The 17,537-nt window shown below is 36.1% G+C and overlaps 1 protein-coding gene across 1 annotated transcript in view; it reads left to right on the top strand.

Annotated features, from left to right (window-relative positions):
* LOC127571333 (dynein axonemal heavy chain 12-like) overlaps window positions 1-17,537 on the top strand; it is a 144,971-nt gene that overhangs the window by 77,871 nt on the left and 49,563 nt on the right. Inside the window, 9 exon segments of the mRNA XM_052017623.1 lie at window positions 731-869; window positions 3,126-3,292; window positions 5,518-5,773; window positions 7,937-8,236; window positions 9,855-10,033; window positions 11,348-11,540; window positions 11,636-11,797; window positions 13,802-13,996; window positions 15,804-15,937. Of these exon segments, the coding sequence (XP_051873583.1) occupies window positions 731-869; window positions 3,126-3,292; window positions 5,518-5,773; window positions 7,937-8,236; window positions 9,855-10,033; window positions 11,348-11,540; window positions 11,636-11,797; window positions 13,802-13,996; window positions 15,804-15,937 (1,725 nt within the window).

Raw genomic sequence — 17,537 nt, 5'->3', positions numbered from 1 at the left:
TGTTAACAAAGCCTCATGCCTGGGGCATCATAAGTACAACTTGTATGTATCACTGTTACCAACCTGGGGTTAAAACTGTTAACATAATTATTGTTCTGAATGGTTGCTGCACCCAAATTTTAGAGGAAGAAAACTTTAGCATATTTTCTAAAACTCGCAGTAAGAATTATGCTTAACATTCACATCCTTATGAACTTTTTCTTCAATGTTACTTCAATATTGATTGTTGATAATAAAGTAAAGGATATTAGAACAAACTAATAAAAAAACCTTGCCTTGCTCAATGAACATGAGTGAACAGCCACGAACCCAAGGATGATAAAATCAATGGAATATATCAAACATTTTCATACCATCCAACTCAATATCTTTCCAAGACATCAGCTGAATAATATCCTTAATATTCACTGTTTAAAATAAAATGTGCTATACAAAAGGAACAAAACATTTCCTAACATTATTTTTTAAGGTGAATTCAGTCATTGAAAGTTATTGCAATATTAATTTCCTTATGGCCAATGTTTCATCAAGGTATGTAGGCTTGTAATAACTTTTGTCAAAATTCATCAATTTACAGAGCATAGTATGCATTCAATCGAATTTTTAACTTGTTCCACAATGTTTTCTGGTATATTTCCTTTTTAAAAAAAGATGTACACAGTTAATGCAGTTGCAAATATAACTATGATTTTAAACAATTTATAAAACAAGTCTTTTTTTATACACACAGGCCATTACTATTTGTGGGCCATACCGGCACTGGAAAATCACTGTATGTTCAAGATAAATTAATGAACAATTTAGATAAAGCTGTTTATGTACCCTTTTTTATCAACTTTTCTGCAAGAACCAGTGCAAATCAAATCCAGGTAATCTCTTTTATAAGTTGCTCAACGTCTGTGATCCAGATAGAACAAAGGGTTGTCTATCTTTTGCTCTTTCCCACAATCCAACAACCCCGTCTCCAAATATGTAGTGAAGGATGATTGGCCTTAATTGTGCATCCTCCACATTTCAATAGTGCATGACTTATGCTGCTGCCAAAGTCCAAATAAGACTTGAGGGAGAAATGTAACTGGAAAAACCACAAGAATTGTAAACTTGTAGTCACATTAAACTACAAAATCATTGTTCTTTGCAGCTCAGTATCTAAATATTATATAGATTCATAAAAAAAAACTAATGAGGAATGTAAGTCAGGTTTGAATAGATGCAGGTATCTGACCATCTCTTACATTTTAAATTTCTCATAATAAATTTTGTGGATAGTTCATGCAGCATCTTGTTATTCCAGTTAGATGTGCACTATGCCTTTTGTGAGGGTGTACATGCATGTGATTTTTCCCTGTTGGAAAATCAGAGCTGTCGTCATTCCTTATTGCTTTTGTACACTTTCTAGTGCCTAATGCCACCTTATGTTACAAAGTGCGTAAAGCTTGGACCAGCATTCTGGAGACATGAGTTCAAATTCCTCCTTTGTAATTGGGAATTCATATTTGGTAAATTAACTAGGAGATAACAATCCGGTATGGTGCCCGATAAATTGTCTGATTGTTGTAAAATCTCTACACAAAGGAAATACATCATCTTTAACAGTGACTCCCAACCCTTAACAATATGGTGGATTTTGAATTAGCCTCTGAAATGGCTTTGCAAGGTGTTCATTTCTACCAAAACTACTGTTCACCATGGTACTGACAAGTGGATTACAGTGGTTCATGTAGAGAGCTCAATATCACCTACTTAAAGGCAAGTAGAAATGAGTAAATAAATCTTGCTGTGCCAGAGATGGCCACATCCTATTAATAGATAAAGACTTCCATAGCCTGACAGGTAGTGGGTCACCTGCTCAAAACATCAATTTACATATCATTGATGGAGTTGTAACCAAGTGAAATAAGTTACATAGGATATAAAATAATGGGAGTTTAGAAGTGAAGAATGAGTTGATAATTTAAGCTTGTAGTTTATATGCTCATGAGAGAAATCCTTGAGAATTAATTACATTTTATTTCATTTTGCAATGTGAAAGTTTTGTGATCCATGCATACCATGATCTCAATAAAATGAAAATACTGCCAAGAAGTTGAGATGAAATTAAAATTATTCTGAAAATAAGAACCTATTACAATCTGCCATATTTTGTTGGAAAAATAACTAAATGACTCCATAATTATACACAAATTGTTCTGCTACATGGGAATCTGCAGAACTTTCTGACTGACTCACCTCACTCTGCTTTTTACTTCATTCTGCTCTCCTTGTAATCTCCTTGTGGCCATTAAACCTGGGTGTGAAAAGTTGTGGCTGGTGATTAAGAGCATACATATCCTCTTGTTCATATAGTGCAATAGTAATCCTCCTGTCAGATCTAGAAAGGGAAAACTGTTCAATCTCAAATGTGAAAGTAACAAGTTTCAAAAAATATAAATGTTAATTTTTACATTTTCTAGCTTTTCCTTTCTCCTAATTTGATCTTCTTATTTTGTATCATATTTCACTGAGTCCAATTCAGCTTCCTTCCTAGTTAGACCTCAGTCCTTAAAATTTGTTCATTAAGGAGGTAAACCACTAGTCTTCCTGTTCACTTAGGTTTCAAATCCCCCATTGATTTCATTACATCATTATCTTCTCCCTTTTTCAGCAAGCTGCAGCAGAATTAAGAAAAGGAAAAGTATTCCATGACACCTGAGCTGTGACACGTAGATACTGAAGCTTGCTTTTTGTGTCAGGAGATGAGCTACTCACTGCAGTGGCTTTTAACCTGATTTAGTAGCCATATTGTTTCTGTGATTGATCTAGTTGAATTTATGGTTAATAGTAAATCCTGGGATGGAGGGACTTGGTATTAGTAATGCATTGAACAGTGAAGATGATTATGTTCTCTTGTCAGACATCATTTTTGCAGCATGTATACTGTCAGCCCAAAGCCAGATGTCATATAAATATAGCACATCGGCACAAATTTGTTTCACTCTCAAAGAAATTTCAAACAGAATCAAGCTCTGGAGTTGAGATAACCAACATCAGTAGCTGATGAAATTATGCACTGCAATACTCACACTTATATTGCTAGAATTTAAAATTACAATTAATATTAATTTACTTTTTATTCTGTTGAATAGAACATTATCATGTCCCGGCTGGATAAAAGGCGGAAGGGAGTGTATGGCCCTCCAATGGGAAAGAAATGTGTGATCTTTGTAGATGATATGAATATGCCAGCACTGGAAATATATGGTGCTCAGCCTCCAATTGAACTCCTCAGGCAGTTCTTTGACCATGGAAACTGGTAACACTACAGTTTGAAGCAAGGCTTTGAATATTTAAACCTTTCTGACCTGTGCAGTAATAGATAGTCTATAACAATGATAGATTAATTGTAATTATAAATAGATTGTCTGTAACAATGGTGCATTTACCATGGCATTACTCATGAAAAAGTAACCTAAAAAATGTATCAGTTGACAGTGAATATAGGCAGATCAGCAAAGACTAAGTATCCTTTACCTTAGTCTACTAATTGGTGATGTCTTACTTAATCAAATTTCTAATACAAGCTCTAAACACAAAATGGAATCTTTTGTCTCTTTTCTGACAGGATCAAGTAAATGTAATGCATTTACTTTTCCATGAAAATAAGGTATCTTTATTAGTCATGTGTACATTGAAACACACAGTGAAATGCATCTTTTACTTAGTGTTCTGGGCGCAGCCCGCAAGTGTCACCATGTTTCTGGCGCCAACATAACATGCCCACAACTTCCTAACCCGTACGTCTGTGGAATGTGGGAGGAAACCAGAGCACTCGGAGGAAACCCACGCAGACACAGGGAGGACGTATAAACTCCTTACAGACAGCGGCCGGAATTGAACCCAGGTTGCTGCGCAGCAATAGCTTTACACTAACTGGTACACTACCGTGCCTGCCCTCAATTAAAAACTATGATATTCTTTTTGATAAGTATCCTGTAGAAACTGTCTTTAAAAGAATTTTAATGGTTGAGAGTTCTGCAATTATTTAGTGAAATGCAGCATTATTGCAATCTCCCTGCTAAAGAATGTGGAAAAAGTCTGACAGACTTTTGTGATTATGTAGATTCGTAAATAATTCAATTATAACTCAATGTGTGACCAGTTCTTTCTAAATCCAAAAGGTAATTCGTTCAAAATCCAGGTGCCTAGAAATTTATTTGCACAGCACTGTAGTTTTGAACAGAATGTAAATTGAATCTTAATATTTATAAACGTGAACTGCGCAATTCACAATCAGCTGAATTTAACTTTACATTTCTGAGCATGGTCATTTTGTACAATGTTTTGCATGTAGGCTGTGCATAGGATGATGTTATTCCTTATGCAATGCCCATTTCTGACCTTCACATGACTAAGTCCACCAATGTGGTTGACTCTTAAATGCCTCCTTAGTTTAGTGGCAATTAGGCATGGGCATAAATACTGGCATTGAATCATAGTGTTGTAGAATCAGTGAGTTGTACGACACAGCACACCACGTCCATGCTGACATTGTTGCCCATCAATGCAGTAAACCACTGGTCACAGACTTCCAATCAGAAAATCATCCTTCCACCATTACCCTCTGCCTCCTATCACCAAGCTAATTTTGGAACCAATTAGCCAGCTGGAATTGGATCTCATGCACCTTAACCTTTTGGACCAGTCTACCATATGGACAACATCAATTGCCCTACCTTCATGGATCTTCTTAGCCACCTCCTCAAAAGAAGAAATCTGAAATAAAAACGGAAGGTTAGTAATGGACAAGATTTGTCCAGAGAAGGAAGCCAAGTGGAGAGAGTAAATGCAGTATCTGTATTAGGATGCAACTTAGAGAGATTGAATAACAACAAAAGTTGGTGAAGGTGGATGAGAATAGGTGGACAGTGGATCTCTCTAGAGGAAATCTAAATAGAAGGAGATGGATGAAAACAGAGGAGAGAGAAACAAAAATGCTGGATCTGTGAGATATAAATGTCTGCAGTTGCTGGAAATCTAAAATTTAAGAGAATGCTGGAAATACCCAGCAGGACAGGCAGCATCTATGGAAGGAGTAAAGTGCAGTCACCATTACAGTTTGATGGTCGTTCATCAGAACTGGCCTTTTTTTGACACAAACTGATTAAGGCCGCTTATCTGAAACTGTTGAGACCTGAGAGCTGTAATGTACCTAGAAGGAAGATGAGAAGCTGTTCTTTGAGCTTGCATTGCACCTTAGGTGTCCAAAGATAGAGATTAGAGTGGGAATGGGATGAAGAATTATTGGTGACAGAGAACTGGAAGCTCAAGGTCATTTATGCAGACTCAGAATTCGAAGAAAAATGTGGTTAAGCATCTTTTATGTTTGATGCATAAAAGTTTGAAGTATATTTTCATTAACACTTCTCTCAAAATGAACAAAATTAATTTTTCATCGATCCCTCAGCAAATATGTTATTTGAATTGTGTATCTGAAGGATTATTTCCTGAGTTTGACATGTATTGTTTTATATGTACCAGGTATGATCTGAAAGACACATCTAAGATTACCCTGGTTGACATACAGCTAATTTCAGCCATGGGCCCACCAGGTGGTGGTCGAAACCCTGTTACACCTAGGTTCCTTCGTCACTTCAACATTTGTACCATCAACACATTTAGTGATGAAACTATGGTACGAATTTTCTCAAACGTCGTAGCTTTCTACCTACGGAACAACGAATTTCCAACAGATTACTTTACAATTGGAACTCAGATTGTCAATGCTACACTTGAGGTGAGTATTCTTTCAGTAATATTGAGCACCCACAAACTTCTCTTAATAGAGGTGACAACACATTCATTACCACTTGCTTCCTAAGTGCTTTGCTATGTTTAGGAACAATCATATCAAGCAATCCCATTCAATTTCTCAAGTAGGTCTTAATGCATCCAGAAGACTCCTATTTTAAATATTATATTCAGCTCTAAGGGGTGGCACAGTGGAGGAGTGGTTAGTACCTTTGTGTCACAATTCCAGAGACCTTGGTGCGATCCTGACCTTGGGTGCTGTCTATGTGGAGTTGCATCATGTTCTTGTGACCACGTGGGTTTCTCCTAGGTGCAGTCTCCCATAACCTATTCATTGTTAGGTTAATTGGCTACTGTAAATTGTTCCAACTGTAGATGGATGGCTTGATGGGGCTGTGAAGGGAAAAATGGAAATCAATGTAAGATAAGTGTAGATTGGCGCATAGATGCAATAGCTATTCCTCTGCTCTGTAATTCTATGAAATTCTGTGATCACCTTAAAAAAAATACACCTTCAGGATTTCATGTGCATATTTAGCAGGGGCATCTACTGCAAAACTGGTTCATTGAATTCCAGTTTAGTGTCAGGAAACTGGATTTCTACAATATAATATTTCTTTAAATTATAATTTGTTCCAAATAAGTTGTACTTAGAATAATTTTCTCAGACGAGACCATCAGCATTGAAAAGGAAAAGGGCAGAAGCAAGAATAGGAAGGTCGGGGAGGGGGAGGAGCACAGTCTGGCAGGTGATTAGGTTATCGGTTTACAAGTATTTTAAAATGTGTAATTTAGTATGTGACAGGGTTCACCTTAGAGCTCGTGGAAACTTTGGAATAGCCATATTTAGCTGAATATGCACTGCCAGAGGGCACTTTTCCCCAGATTTTCTTACAATTATAAAATGATGGTTAAGATTCCCTGTCCTTTGAATTTATTGTAACATTTTGCTATGTAAAAAATTTTGCTTTATCCAATAATATATCAACGTGATACTTCAGTGCTAAGAAAAGGCTTTTTATACATGACATGTTCACACATGAAGTATATTTTTAATCACATTAAACAAACTTATAGCTGGCCACTTGTTTTGAATACACTTTTGTGAAATTGGTATTTTGGGTGAAATGGGATATCCATCTTCTACATCTGATTCTTTTTCCAGCCTTGTTGTACTTGCATAAATTTGGTAAATGTCTTGACCTCTTTCAAAGGGGGTTTGGAGTAGAATGCATTCATTGCAACAGGTCTCTATGCACTGTTTGAAGGCTAAAAATTGTAATGATCTTGAAATATTTATGCCTTTGAGACTGATTCTATAGGTGTTCTTGCCTTTCAAATGTCTATTCTTCCACCCCCCCAAACACCCCCCCCCCCCACCACCACCACCATTACAACTGGTGAAGAAGTGCTGGTTATTATATTGGAAGAGGATTTTCCTGCTATCCTGCTTCCCAGTGTTATTATGAGACAATCACAGATAATCTCATTTTGCATTTTGAAATTATTACAGTACATGTTTTTATGGGCAGATGTTTCTTGTTATTCACTGCATGAAGGACTCTGATCATCAGAATATATCCATGACCAATTTCCAGCTATTGTGCTTTGCATTTTGATAAAACGTCATTCATCTGAAATGTTAGCTCTTGACTTTTTCTCCTGGATGCTGCCTGATCTGCTTATCTGCATATTTCCAGCTTCTCTGTTTTTATTTCAGGTTTGCAGTTTATAGAATGTTTTTTTTCTTTCTGCTTATCAGTGAAGGATAATTTAAAATCTAAGAAGAAAAATAATTTGTTGTACTATAATTTGTATTATAGTTATAATATGAGCACTGTACTTGGCTATGGATGTCCATCTCTTTCATTGTATTTCATCAGAATGTTATTTGTTTTAATACAGTTATTATATTCTCATTGCTGACTGATAAATATAACTGAATAGAGCACTTTGTATAATGAACTTCTTGATGCACTAGGACATTATGAATACTAGTTCCTGAAGTTGAACCATTTGATGCTGCACACCTCACTGTTAGAGGACAGATTACTGGCACTTTTTGGAGAACAAAAATAGGAATAAGAACCTGATTTACATTAATAATCTTATAACTTTTCAAATTTGTTCTCTTTTTAATTTTTACCAGGTCTATAAAAGAGCGATTGAAAATCTACTTCCTACACCTACAAAGTCCCATTACACCTTTAACTTGCGGGATTTCTCACGAGTTATCCAAGGCTGTTTGCTAATTAAGAAAGAAGCAGTTGAGAATAAGCGTGTTTTAGTTCGTCTGTTTGTACATGAGGTCTTCCGTGTGTTTTACGATCGCTTGGTGGATGAGCAGGACCGTGCCTGGCTATTTAATCTGATGAAGAACATAGTGAAAGATCATTTCAGGGAGAGTTTCAATTCTTTGTTTGAGCGTTTGACACACAACAGTGGACACGTGAGTCTGAGTTTGTGTTAATTTTAAGAGTTAGGTGTTCTGCTGAGTGCAAATGTATTTAAGTTTTCCCACATTATCACATAGGCCTCTGCAACACATATTGATTTAATTGCCTTGTATATACTTCTTACAACTCCTTTTGTATATAATCTTTTATAATGATGGTCTGGATTTTGTTGAATAGGTCTTGCTGTTTGTCCTCATTGTTGAGTTACGCAGTATTTTCCATTTTTCTTATCCATGTTCTTAATGAAGAATTTGCTGAACAAATCATCCTGGATCTTATTAGCAAGGCCTTAGACAAATGGCAAAGCTATACCCACAGCTTCTTTTTCTGACAATGTGTCTTCACATTCTTTACATTCAGAAGTATTCAAAGCTATATAGAAAAAGGAAATAAACAACTAAAAATGTTTACAAATTCTTAAAAAATGTTTTTAAAAAAAATGTTTAAAGGCATCTTAAATCATGAAAAAATTGCAGTAAGCACAGATAATTAGAAACAAAATTACTTTTTTTTGTCTTTCTTCCTCAAAGATGTAAAATCTCCATTCATATGAATGGGTTTGGAGATTCTAAACTTGCACAGGATCCACAAGAAAATTCCCCAGATGAGGAATTCCAGTAAATTCATGATGTACCATCGGACTCTGTATCATTTAGTGGTAGACTGTGCCAATAGATTGGTATCAGAAACCTTAGCAAAAGTAGGATTCCCATGTTTCATAGAGGCAGGTGTCCTCGATAAAAGTGGCTAGAATCCAGAAGTTTGCTGTGCAAATGAAACCAGTCAGTTCCAGGCTGATTTGTTGTCATCATTCAATAATTTACCCTAGATCTTTCTTCAGTGCTCTCTCTCTAATGAAGTGTTTACTATCTTGTTTTAAATTTGGTTTCTTAGGTAGAAATGAAATTTAACAGAGTCATGTAAAATAATGTATTGCAACTTGAATCATTGAACTGTTTGATTTTATTTCTGTGATTGATTATCAACATGGACAGTTACTCAAAGGACTATGGGAAGACTGCTCAATTTCATAAAATTTGATTTAAAAAAAAATGCTTCTTAAATTATTATGTCAGGATGTTCAATTTTTAATCTCATGCTGACTGTTTTCTTGAGTGGGAACTATGGTAACTCCTTCATGAAATTACTACTTGAGTTGAAAGATCCAAGAAATAAATTTGGTATTACACCTTATAACATCTCATAAAGTAGCAACAGAATTTTTGTTGGACTCCAATATCAAATGTTTGAGCATAAATTGCCTATATTCATAAACTTTGCATAAACTAGACAAATATTTTTATTGATTGCTTGAGCTATTGGAACTGTTTTCACAAGCAAAGTCTAAGAGAATGTTAAATTATGAAGAGTTTTGAAACAGTGAATTGTAATAGAATTTTCCTTCAGGTTCAGAATTGGTGAACTGTAGTACATTTTTCCATGGAGCATGGTGAAGGCAGAACAAGCCAAGAATATTGAACAGTTGGATTAATTTTAGCTTTTTGCTCTAAAGAGCTGTCATAGAAATAATTGGTTGAGGGGATTTCTTCTACAGTGTGAAACTTCCATGGTTTATTTAGAATGGTAATTTAGCAAATACTTTTACTGTAGGTTACTGAAGAGGATATGAGAAGCCTGTTGTTCGGTGATTACATGAATCCTGATTTGGAGGGAGATGAACGCTTGTATTCAGAGATTCCCTCAGTTAAAGAGTTTAATGATGTGGTGGAGTTGGGCCTCGATGAGTATAATCAGACCCATAAAACACAGATGAAGTTGGTTATATTCAGGTACTTATTTTTGTCAATATTTTCCTTATACTTACAGTATTGTTTGGTTGTGGGGAAAGTCTGCGGCAACTTGCCTTTTGAATTTAATTTCCCTTTCTATAAAGAAACATTTAATTTCCACAGTGCTTTTAATGATTGAGCCTTAGAAATTGAAAGTCCAATACATAGGCAAAATGCAGGTAAGAACTAAAATTTCAGATGTAGATAGAATTTTTTTCATTTGTGAAAGTAAAATCTGTCCAATTTTCAAACATTTTAATTGGCTATTCTGTAATCAATTCTTTACATGATTCTGTTTGTGCAGAAGATCACAAAATCAAAAAAAAACAAAGCAATGTTACTTTCAATTTAAGGATCAGGATACCAGATGTACAAGATTCAACCAGTTTCTGTAGGAATAGATCATTCTATATTCTTCCTCGTTCCTATTTAATTCTGATTACTATGAGTAAAATGAGGCAATTTCACCTTAGTTAAAAAAAAAAATGCCTTTAATTTCCTTTGCACTCTGTGGAGTCAAGAACCTGCACATTTTGATGTCACTTGGTGGTCTCCATGATTAGTCTAATCTAATGGTTAAAGTACAGCAGCAACATTGTGCTTCACTGGAATAGTACCCAGAGGCCTGGTCTGTGGACCTGGAGACTTGAATTTAACCAAATTCAAACATCAGTAATTAAATAATTCTGGAATACAAATCTACCATTGGTAGTGGCGATTATGAAACTTCATGAGTTTTGTAAAACAAAAACCCATCTGGTTCACTTATCCAGTGTGGCCTATATCTGATTCCAGATCCACCAACGTGTCTGATTTAAGAACTAGATCCTCAGTTCAAACACAAGTAGGAGAGGACAATAAATGCTTGGTGTGCTTCTCATATCCATATCCCATAAACAACTAAAGAAAAATAAAGATTTGGAAGACCTCAAACAAACTTCCAGAGGTATGCTATCAGCATACATGATCAGAATTTTGAAAAAAAACATTCACGGCAGAAAGTTAGTTATTCTGTGAATTAACTTGAACCAACTAAATTTGTTGGACAGTTAATTCAGCCCTGTGACTTGCAAGTTGACAACACTTTATCATTTAACATTAATTTTTATTTATTAAGCAAAACCCCTTGGTAAAGCATAATATAGATAGAATACATAATGAATTCTGTGAACAAAACCTTTAAGATAGGTGGTTTCCAAATAGATATTCAAGTTAGAATTATTGGAGTAACTACAACTTTTTATTGTTCTTTAGACAGGTTTAGCTACAGGTAACTTATTAAGTTAAATAAATCAAATATAAATGTTCTGCTAGGTATGTGCTGGAACATTTGTCACGGATTAGTCGAGTACTGAAACAGGCAAGAGGTAATGCCCTTCTGGTGGGAGTAGGGGGAAGTGGTCGTCAGTCCATAACCCGTTTGGCCACGTCAATGTCTAAGATGAACATCTTTCAGCCTGAAATCTCCAAGGCATATGGAATAAATGAATGGAGAGAGGATCTAAAGGTTAGAATCATTGTTAATTTACCTTACTAAATGCACTTATAGTTTATTCTTGATCAATTACCTTCAGCTCAACTATTTTTTTTCTCTCTTGATAGAATTTGCTTCGGAGTGCAGGGATGAAAGGTCAGCCCATTGTATTTCTGATTACAGACACACAGATTAAAGAGGAGGCATTTTTAGAGGATGTAGACAGTTTACTCAACACTGGTGAAGTGCCAAATCTTTTTGCACCTGATGAGAAACAGGAGATCATGGAGGTATAAAACATCATGTTGTTCAAATAGTAAACATTTAAAACATTTGTGCTCAGACAATTTAGTAGTACAACAGATGGTGTTCTGTGTATATAGGATATATATAGGTTGTATTTATTTGGTTAGAAAACTTTATAGTATTTCAGTAGTACCTCAAATTGGATGCCTGGATGCTCCAGTTTCCTCCCACATCCCAGTGACGAGCTGATTGATAGTTTAATTTTATAGGTAAGTTGTGGGAGAATCAGAAGTGTGTTAATGGGCTTGTTTGACAAAACAGGTCAAAGTGAAATTGATGGGATTGCTCAGAGAGCCAGCATGTCTCAATGGGCCGAATGGTCTCTTATTTTATAAGAAAATATGAATATGAGGTTAGAGACCAGCTGCTTGCACTCTGTTAAGCAAAGTATGTACTAAACTCATTTGATTTCCCCCAACAGGAACTTGCAGTTTAGGGGAAATCAATCTATCATAAAGAGGGCCTTCTGTAATGTAGTGGGATCATGTGGTGGGGAAGAACAGGTGCTGGTGCAAGAAAAGTGAGCCCCAACCACAAAAAAGATGAAAATATTATTGTACTGTGTCTGAGTCATTCCATCTAAGGCAGCTTTGAAATATGTCAAGCACTTAAAATAATATAAATGTTTTTTTAAAGTATTAGCCATTCAAAATATTTTGGAAACAAGTGTAATCTATTTAAAAACATCAAACTTTAAAACAAAAATGAAAAGAAGCCGAAAACATTTAAAAACACTTAAAAGCATTTAAATACACTAACATAATATAAAAATCTTAATTAATTCTTACTTAGACCAATTCCTTCTAGTGAAGTTAATGATGAGACAATTTCTGTGTCTGAACCAATCAAGCAACAGGATTTCCTGTTGGAAATCATGGGGAATCAGAGCACTTTATGCTCCTTTTCTGGACTCCAGCATTGAAGTGCATTCAAAAGCGTTGTTGACCACAATTTCAGGGCATCTACATTTGCACAGAAAACCTGGTTGTTTATGGTTTTGCAGGGGAATATGAATTTTCCTTGTAAGATGCAGCTTTTAATATTTGAATCAGTTAGTTAGATAGGGGATAATGGAGAGAGTAGAAGTAACTCAATAGTTGTGTTAAAGTAGAGTCAGGGCACAAATAATCAACTTTTGCACAACTTTGTAATGTTCTTTGTCTTGAACAAACATAGTTATAGCTCCACCAAAACCATCCATGCAGCCACATTCAAAGTTTTAAGAGTTCAGTACTTGAAAGGAACACCAGTTTTGATGTGTTTTGTCCTAGCAGTTGAAGTTTTAAATCATGCACCATATACAATTAAAAGACAAGTTTATTTTATATTGTTATATAGTTAGCATAGTTTATTATTGTGTAGGTATATTCCCCCATGGCCTTCCACAATCAATAGGATCATATAATGGCAGGGGATGTTGGTGAGCAGAGTGTGGATAAAAGGGACAGAACAAGCCAATCCAGAACAATCTTTGCCAGCATCTGAGCCCTGCTGTCTAAGCCAGGTGGCAAAGCTGTCAAATGCTTAAAACAGAATAAATGTTTCCAAAAGTCTTAGCCTTTTAAATACAGAAGCATAGTAATCATAAATGATGATTTTTCTACTTTTTGTGAATATTTTAAAAACATTAAAATGTTTAAAATACCTATATCTTATAAGTGATTCATTTATGTACCCTATGATACTAATAATTAAGTTATAATTGTTTAGTTAGCCACATATAATAAAAAGGGGCAAATGAGAACCATTGCTTGTGTCAAACAAATTGAAAACTTCATAGGCAACCAGATTTAGTAGCATATCTGTTATACAGCTAGGGCTTTTCCCTAAAGCCATAACCTCTGATAACATCAGTATCAAAAGACACTATCATCAAGATTCTGCCCAAGGAACTTCTGGCTTGGTGTGCTTAAATAGGAAAGAACCAACATTTTTACATATATTGAAGTAAATTTTAACTGTTTGATGATGTTATTTTGCTTGCACAGGGTGTCCGTCCTGCAGCTCAAGCAGGAAACAAAAATGCAGATTTCAGCCCCCTAGCGCTTTTTGCTTTCTTTGTGAGTCGGTGCAGAGAGAACCTGCATATTGTGGTGGCCTTTAGCCCCATTGGAGATGCTTTCCGAAATCGTCTGAGACAATTTCCTTCACTCATCAACTGCTGCACTATTGACTGGTTCCAGGTGTGTTACAAATGTCCATTATATGATATTAATACTAATATACAATCCTAGTAATGAGGGTGCAGAAAAAATTTGCTAAGATGCAATATGCTTGAGTGTGAGTCAGGAGCAATTGGGTTGTTTTTCTTTGAGGAGAGAAAGTTGGGAAGAGATTTGACATAGGTATTCAAAATCATAAACAGTTTTGAGAAAGTAAGGAAAACTTTCCAAGGGTAGACATTTTAGTAGCTAGAAGACACAGATTTAAGGTGACTGACAAAACAACCCAACATAATGTAAACAAAAGTGTATTTGTATATCAAGTTCTTATGTTTCTGACTTTAAGAAAAATACTGTAGACATCCTGAAAGTCTTGAGGGTATGCTTGAGACTCTGAGACTAATGGGGGAAAGATGCCTTGAAATTCCATTGTAAAACACAAAGTTTAAGATTTTGATTCTGGATCATTCATGTGTGTGGCATACTGATTCATGGAAGCATGCAACACATATTTGATGACACTTCTGGGAAATATAATCACACATAAGTGCCACTTGGACCATGGAGGACATTCATGCAGAAGCAGACCTTCGCAATGATCATGACTCATGCTGTGGCAATATTTGGGACCTGCCTGACTAGGTCTGAGCCTGTTGAGCCAGCACGTGAAACCAGGTGCAGGTAGTTCTTATTAAGTTAAGACTTCTCACTGCAGGTCTTTCTTCGTCCCCTCTATAAGCAACCAATTGTGACCCACCTCCACCAAAATATCCTGGCCTCCCACATTTTAACTCTCCAAAATCCTTGACCTATTTGATATCCATAATGAAAGAATGAATAGAGAAAATGATTTGTACTACTTAAATCTGTAAGCCCTCTTCTGTTACTCCCGATGAATTGCACCTCATGCTCAATAGAACTTTGCACCGGTGGACGCTGATGCTGTAACTAACTGACTGAGCATGTTGAGTGGGCACTTAGCAAAAGATAAGGCATGCTAGGATTTATAAATGGAGCCACAGGAAACAAAAGTGGGAACTTATCATGAACCTTTATAAACTGAAGAAGCTGGGTTGTTCTCATTGCAGCAAAAGAAATGTGATAGAGATGTACAGAATGATGACAGGTATAGAAAAGGACATTCAGCCAGAGTTGGAGAGCAGCTTTTCCTGTCGATAGTTGGTTTAAAGACTAAGAAACAAAGATTTAAACTGAATGGCAAAGTAGACATGTGGTACATAAGGGGAAAACATTTCTATGTCATGGGCTGCTATGACCTGAAACACATTGTACGGTATATGGAGTGAAAACAGAGTCAATCAGGGTTTTCAGAAGACTAAACCTAAAGATGCTGGGAATCTGAAATAAATCTGAAATGCAAGGAGGCTTCAGGGGAGCATTAGCAAGTTGAGTGTGTGGGTACCAACATGGTAGATGGAGTACAATGTGGAAAGATCTGAGATTATGTACTTAAGTAGAAAAAAATAAATGTTGAATGTCTTCTTAAATGGTGAGAAAATTGAAAATGTTGATCATCAAAGGGGCTCGGGTGTCCTTGTATACTGAAAGCTAACGTGCAGGTGAAACGGGCAATTAGGAATATCTCTGGTTTTACCCATCTCTTCTATGGGGAAGAATTTATTATTATCTACCTTAGTCTAACCCCATTTGTTATTGTCTCCTTCTATTATTTGAGTATTTGCCTGGGGGGTAGTATGCACTTCAAAATCCAACAATTTTGTATATTTCCAATGTCACAGCATTTTCTTTCCTGGTAAAGAAAAATAGGAATTATTGCTTACTGAAATATTTTAATGCTTTTTGGCAGCCATGGCCTGAGGATGCTCTGGAACGAGTTGCTAATACCTTCCTAGAAGTCCTGGATCTGACAGATTTTGAACGTACAGAAATCGTTCCTATTTGTAAATTCTTCCACACATTTGTTATAAAACTGTCACAGAAGTAAGTCTGCATTATTCTGCTTCCATATAATCTATTTTCACTTTTTTATATGATTGGGCGGTTTCATATTTAACAATCAACATTTTATATTAATAAATATTGAATATAATGAAAAATAGCAAATGTAGCCACTTTATTCAAAAAGGGAGGGAAACAGAAGACAAGAAACTGCAGTCCGATTAGTTTAACATCTGTCATCAGGAATTTGTTAGAATCTTTATTATTGATGTTATAGCAGGGCACTTAGAAAAATTCAAAGTAATTAGGCGAAGTCAACATGGCTTTCTGAAATGGAAATTATGTTTGACCAACATATTGGAGTTCTTTGAAGAGGTAATGCATGCTGTGGTTAAAGGTGAACTGGTGGATATTGTACTTTCATTTCCAGAAGACATTTGACAAAGTGGGACAAAAGAATTATTGCAGGAAAGGAAAATTCATGATGTGGGAGCTAACATATTGGCATGGATAGAAGATTGGCGGGATGATAGATAATAGAGAATAGGTATAAATGGTACTTTTTCTTGTTGGCATGATGTAATGTGTTTTGTACCACAGAGATCAGTGCCTAGGTCTCAACATTTTACAATTTATATGAATGACTTTGGTTGAGGGACTATAGGTATGGTTGCTAACTTTGCTGATGACACAAAGATGGGTAGAAAAGTAAGCTGTGAATAGGATATAAGGAGGTATATAGATAGGGATACGGAGGAGACAAAGGAGATACTGGAATCTGGAGCAACAAGATAAGATATCTTTATTAGTCACATGTACATCGAAACATGCAGTGAAATGAATCTTTTGTGTAGAGTGTGCTGGGGGCAGCCCGCAAGTGTCGCCACGCTTCTGGCGCCAACGTAGCATGTCTACAACTTCCTAACCCGTATGTCTTTGGAATGTGGGAGGAAAACAGCACCTGGAGGAAACCCATGCAGTCACGAAGAGAACGTACAAACTCCTCACTGACAGCGGTGGGAATTGAACCCAGATCGCTGGCACTGTAATAGCATTACGCTAGCTGCTACACTACCGTGCCTGCCCTGCCAACAAAAAATCTGCTGAAGAAACTTACCAGGTCGAGCAGCATCATTGGGGGGGAAGGGAATTGTCGACATTTTGGATCAAAACCCTGCATCAGGACTGAGAGTGGAGAGGGCAGATGGCCAGTGTAAAGAGGAGAGTGCAAGAACAGCAAATAATTAGAAAAACTAAGACAATGTTATCGATTAGTATTTGGAGATTTGGATACAAAATTAAGGAGCATATGCTTCAATTGTATAGGACACTGGTGTGACCACATCTGGAGTATTGTTCACAGTATTTGTCCCCTTATTTAAGGAAGGATGTAAATATGTTTAAACTGGTTGAGAGGTTTCCTAGACTGATAATGGGAATACATGGATTGTCTTTTGAGAAAGAATGAACAGGCTAGGCTTATATTTACTGGAATTTTAGAAGAATGAGAGCCAACTTGATTGAAACACATAAGATCCTGGGGGGGTCTTCACAGGGAGGATGCAGAGAGGGTGTTTCCTCTCATGGGATAATCTAGAATTAGATAGGTTGTCTATTTAACATAGCAATGAGGAGATTTTTT

The sequence above is a fragment of the Pristis pectinata genome, chromosome 6 (genome assembly GCF_009764475.1).
Source record: "Pristis pectinata isolate sPriPec2 chromosome 6, sPriPec2.1.pri, whole genome shotgun sequence".
In the NCBI taxonomy this organism is placed as follows: domain Eukaryota; kingdom Metazoa; phylum Chordata; class Chondrichthyes; order Rhinopristiformes; family Pristidae; genus Pristis; species Pristis pectinata.
Note: the sequence above shows the minus strand (reverse complement) of the source record. Positions and strands in the feature narration are given on the sequence as shown.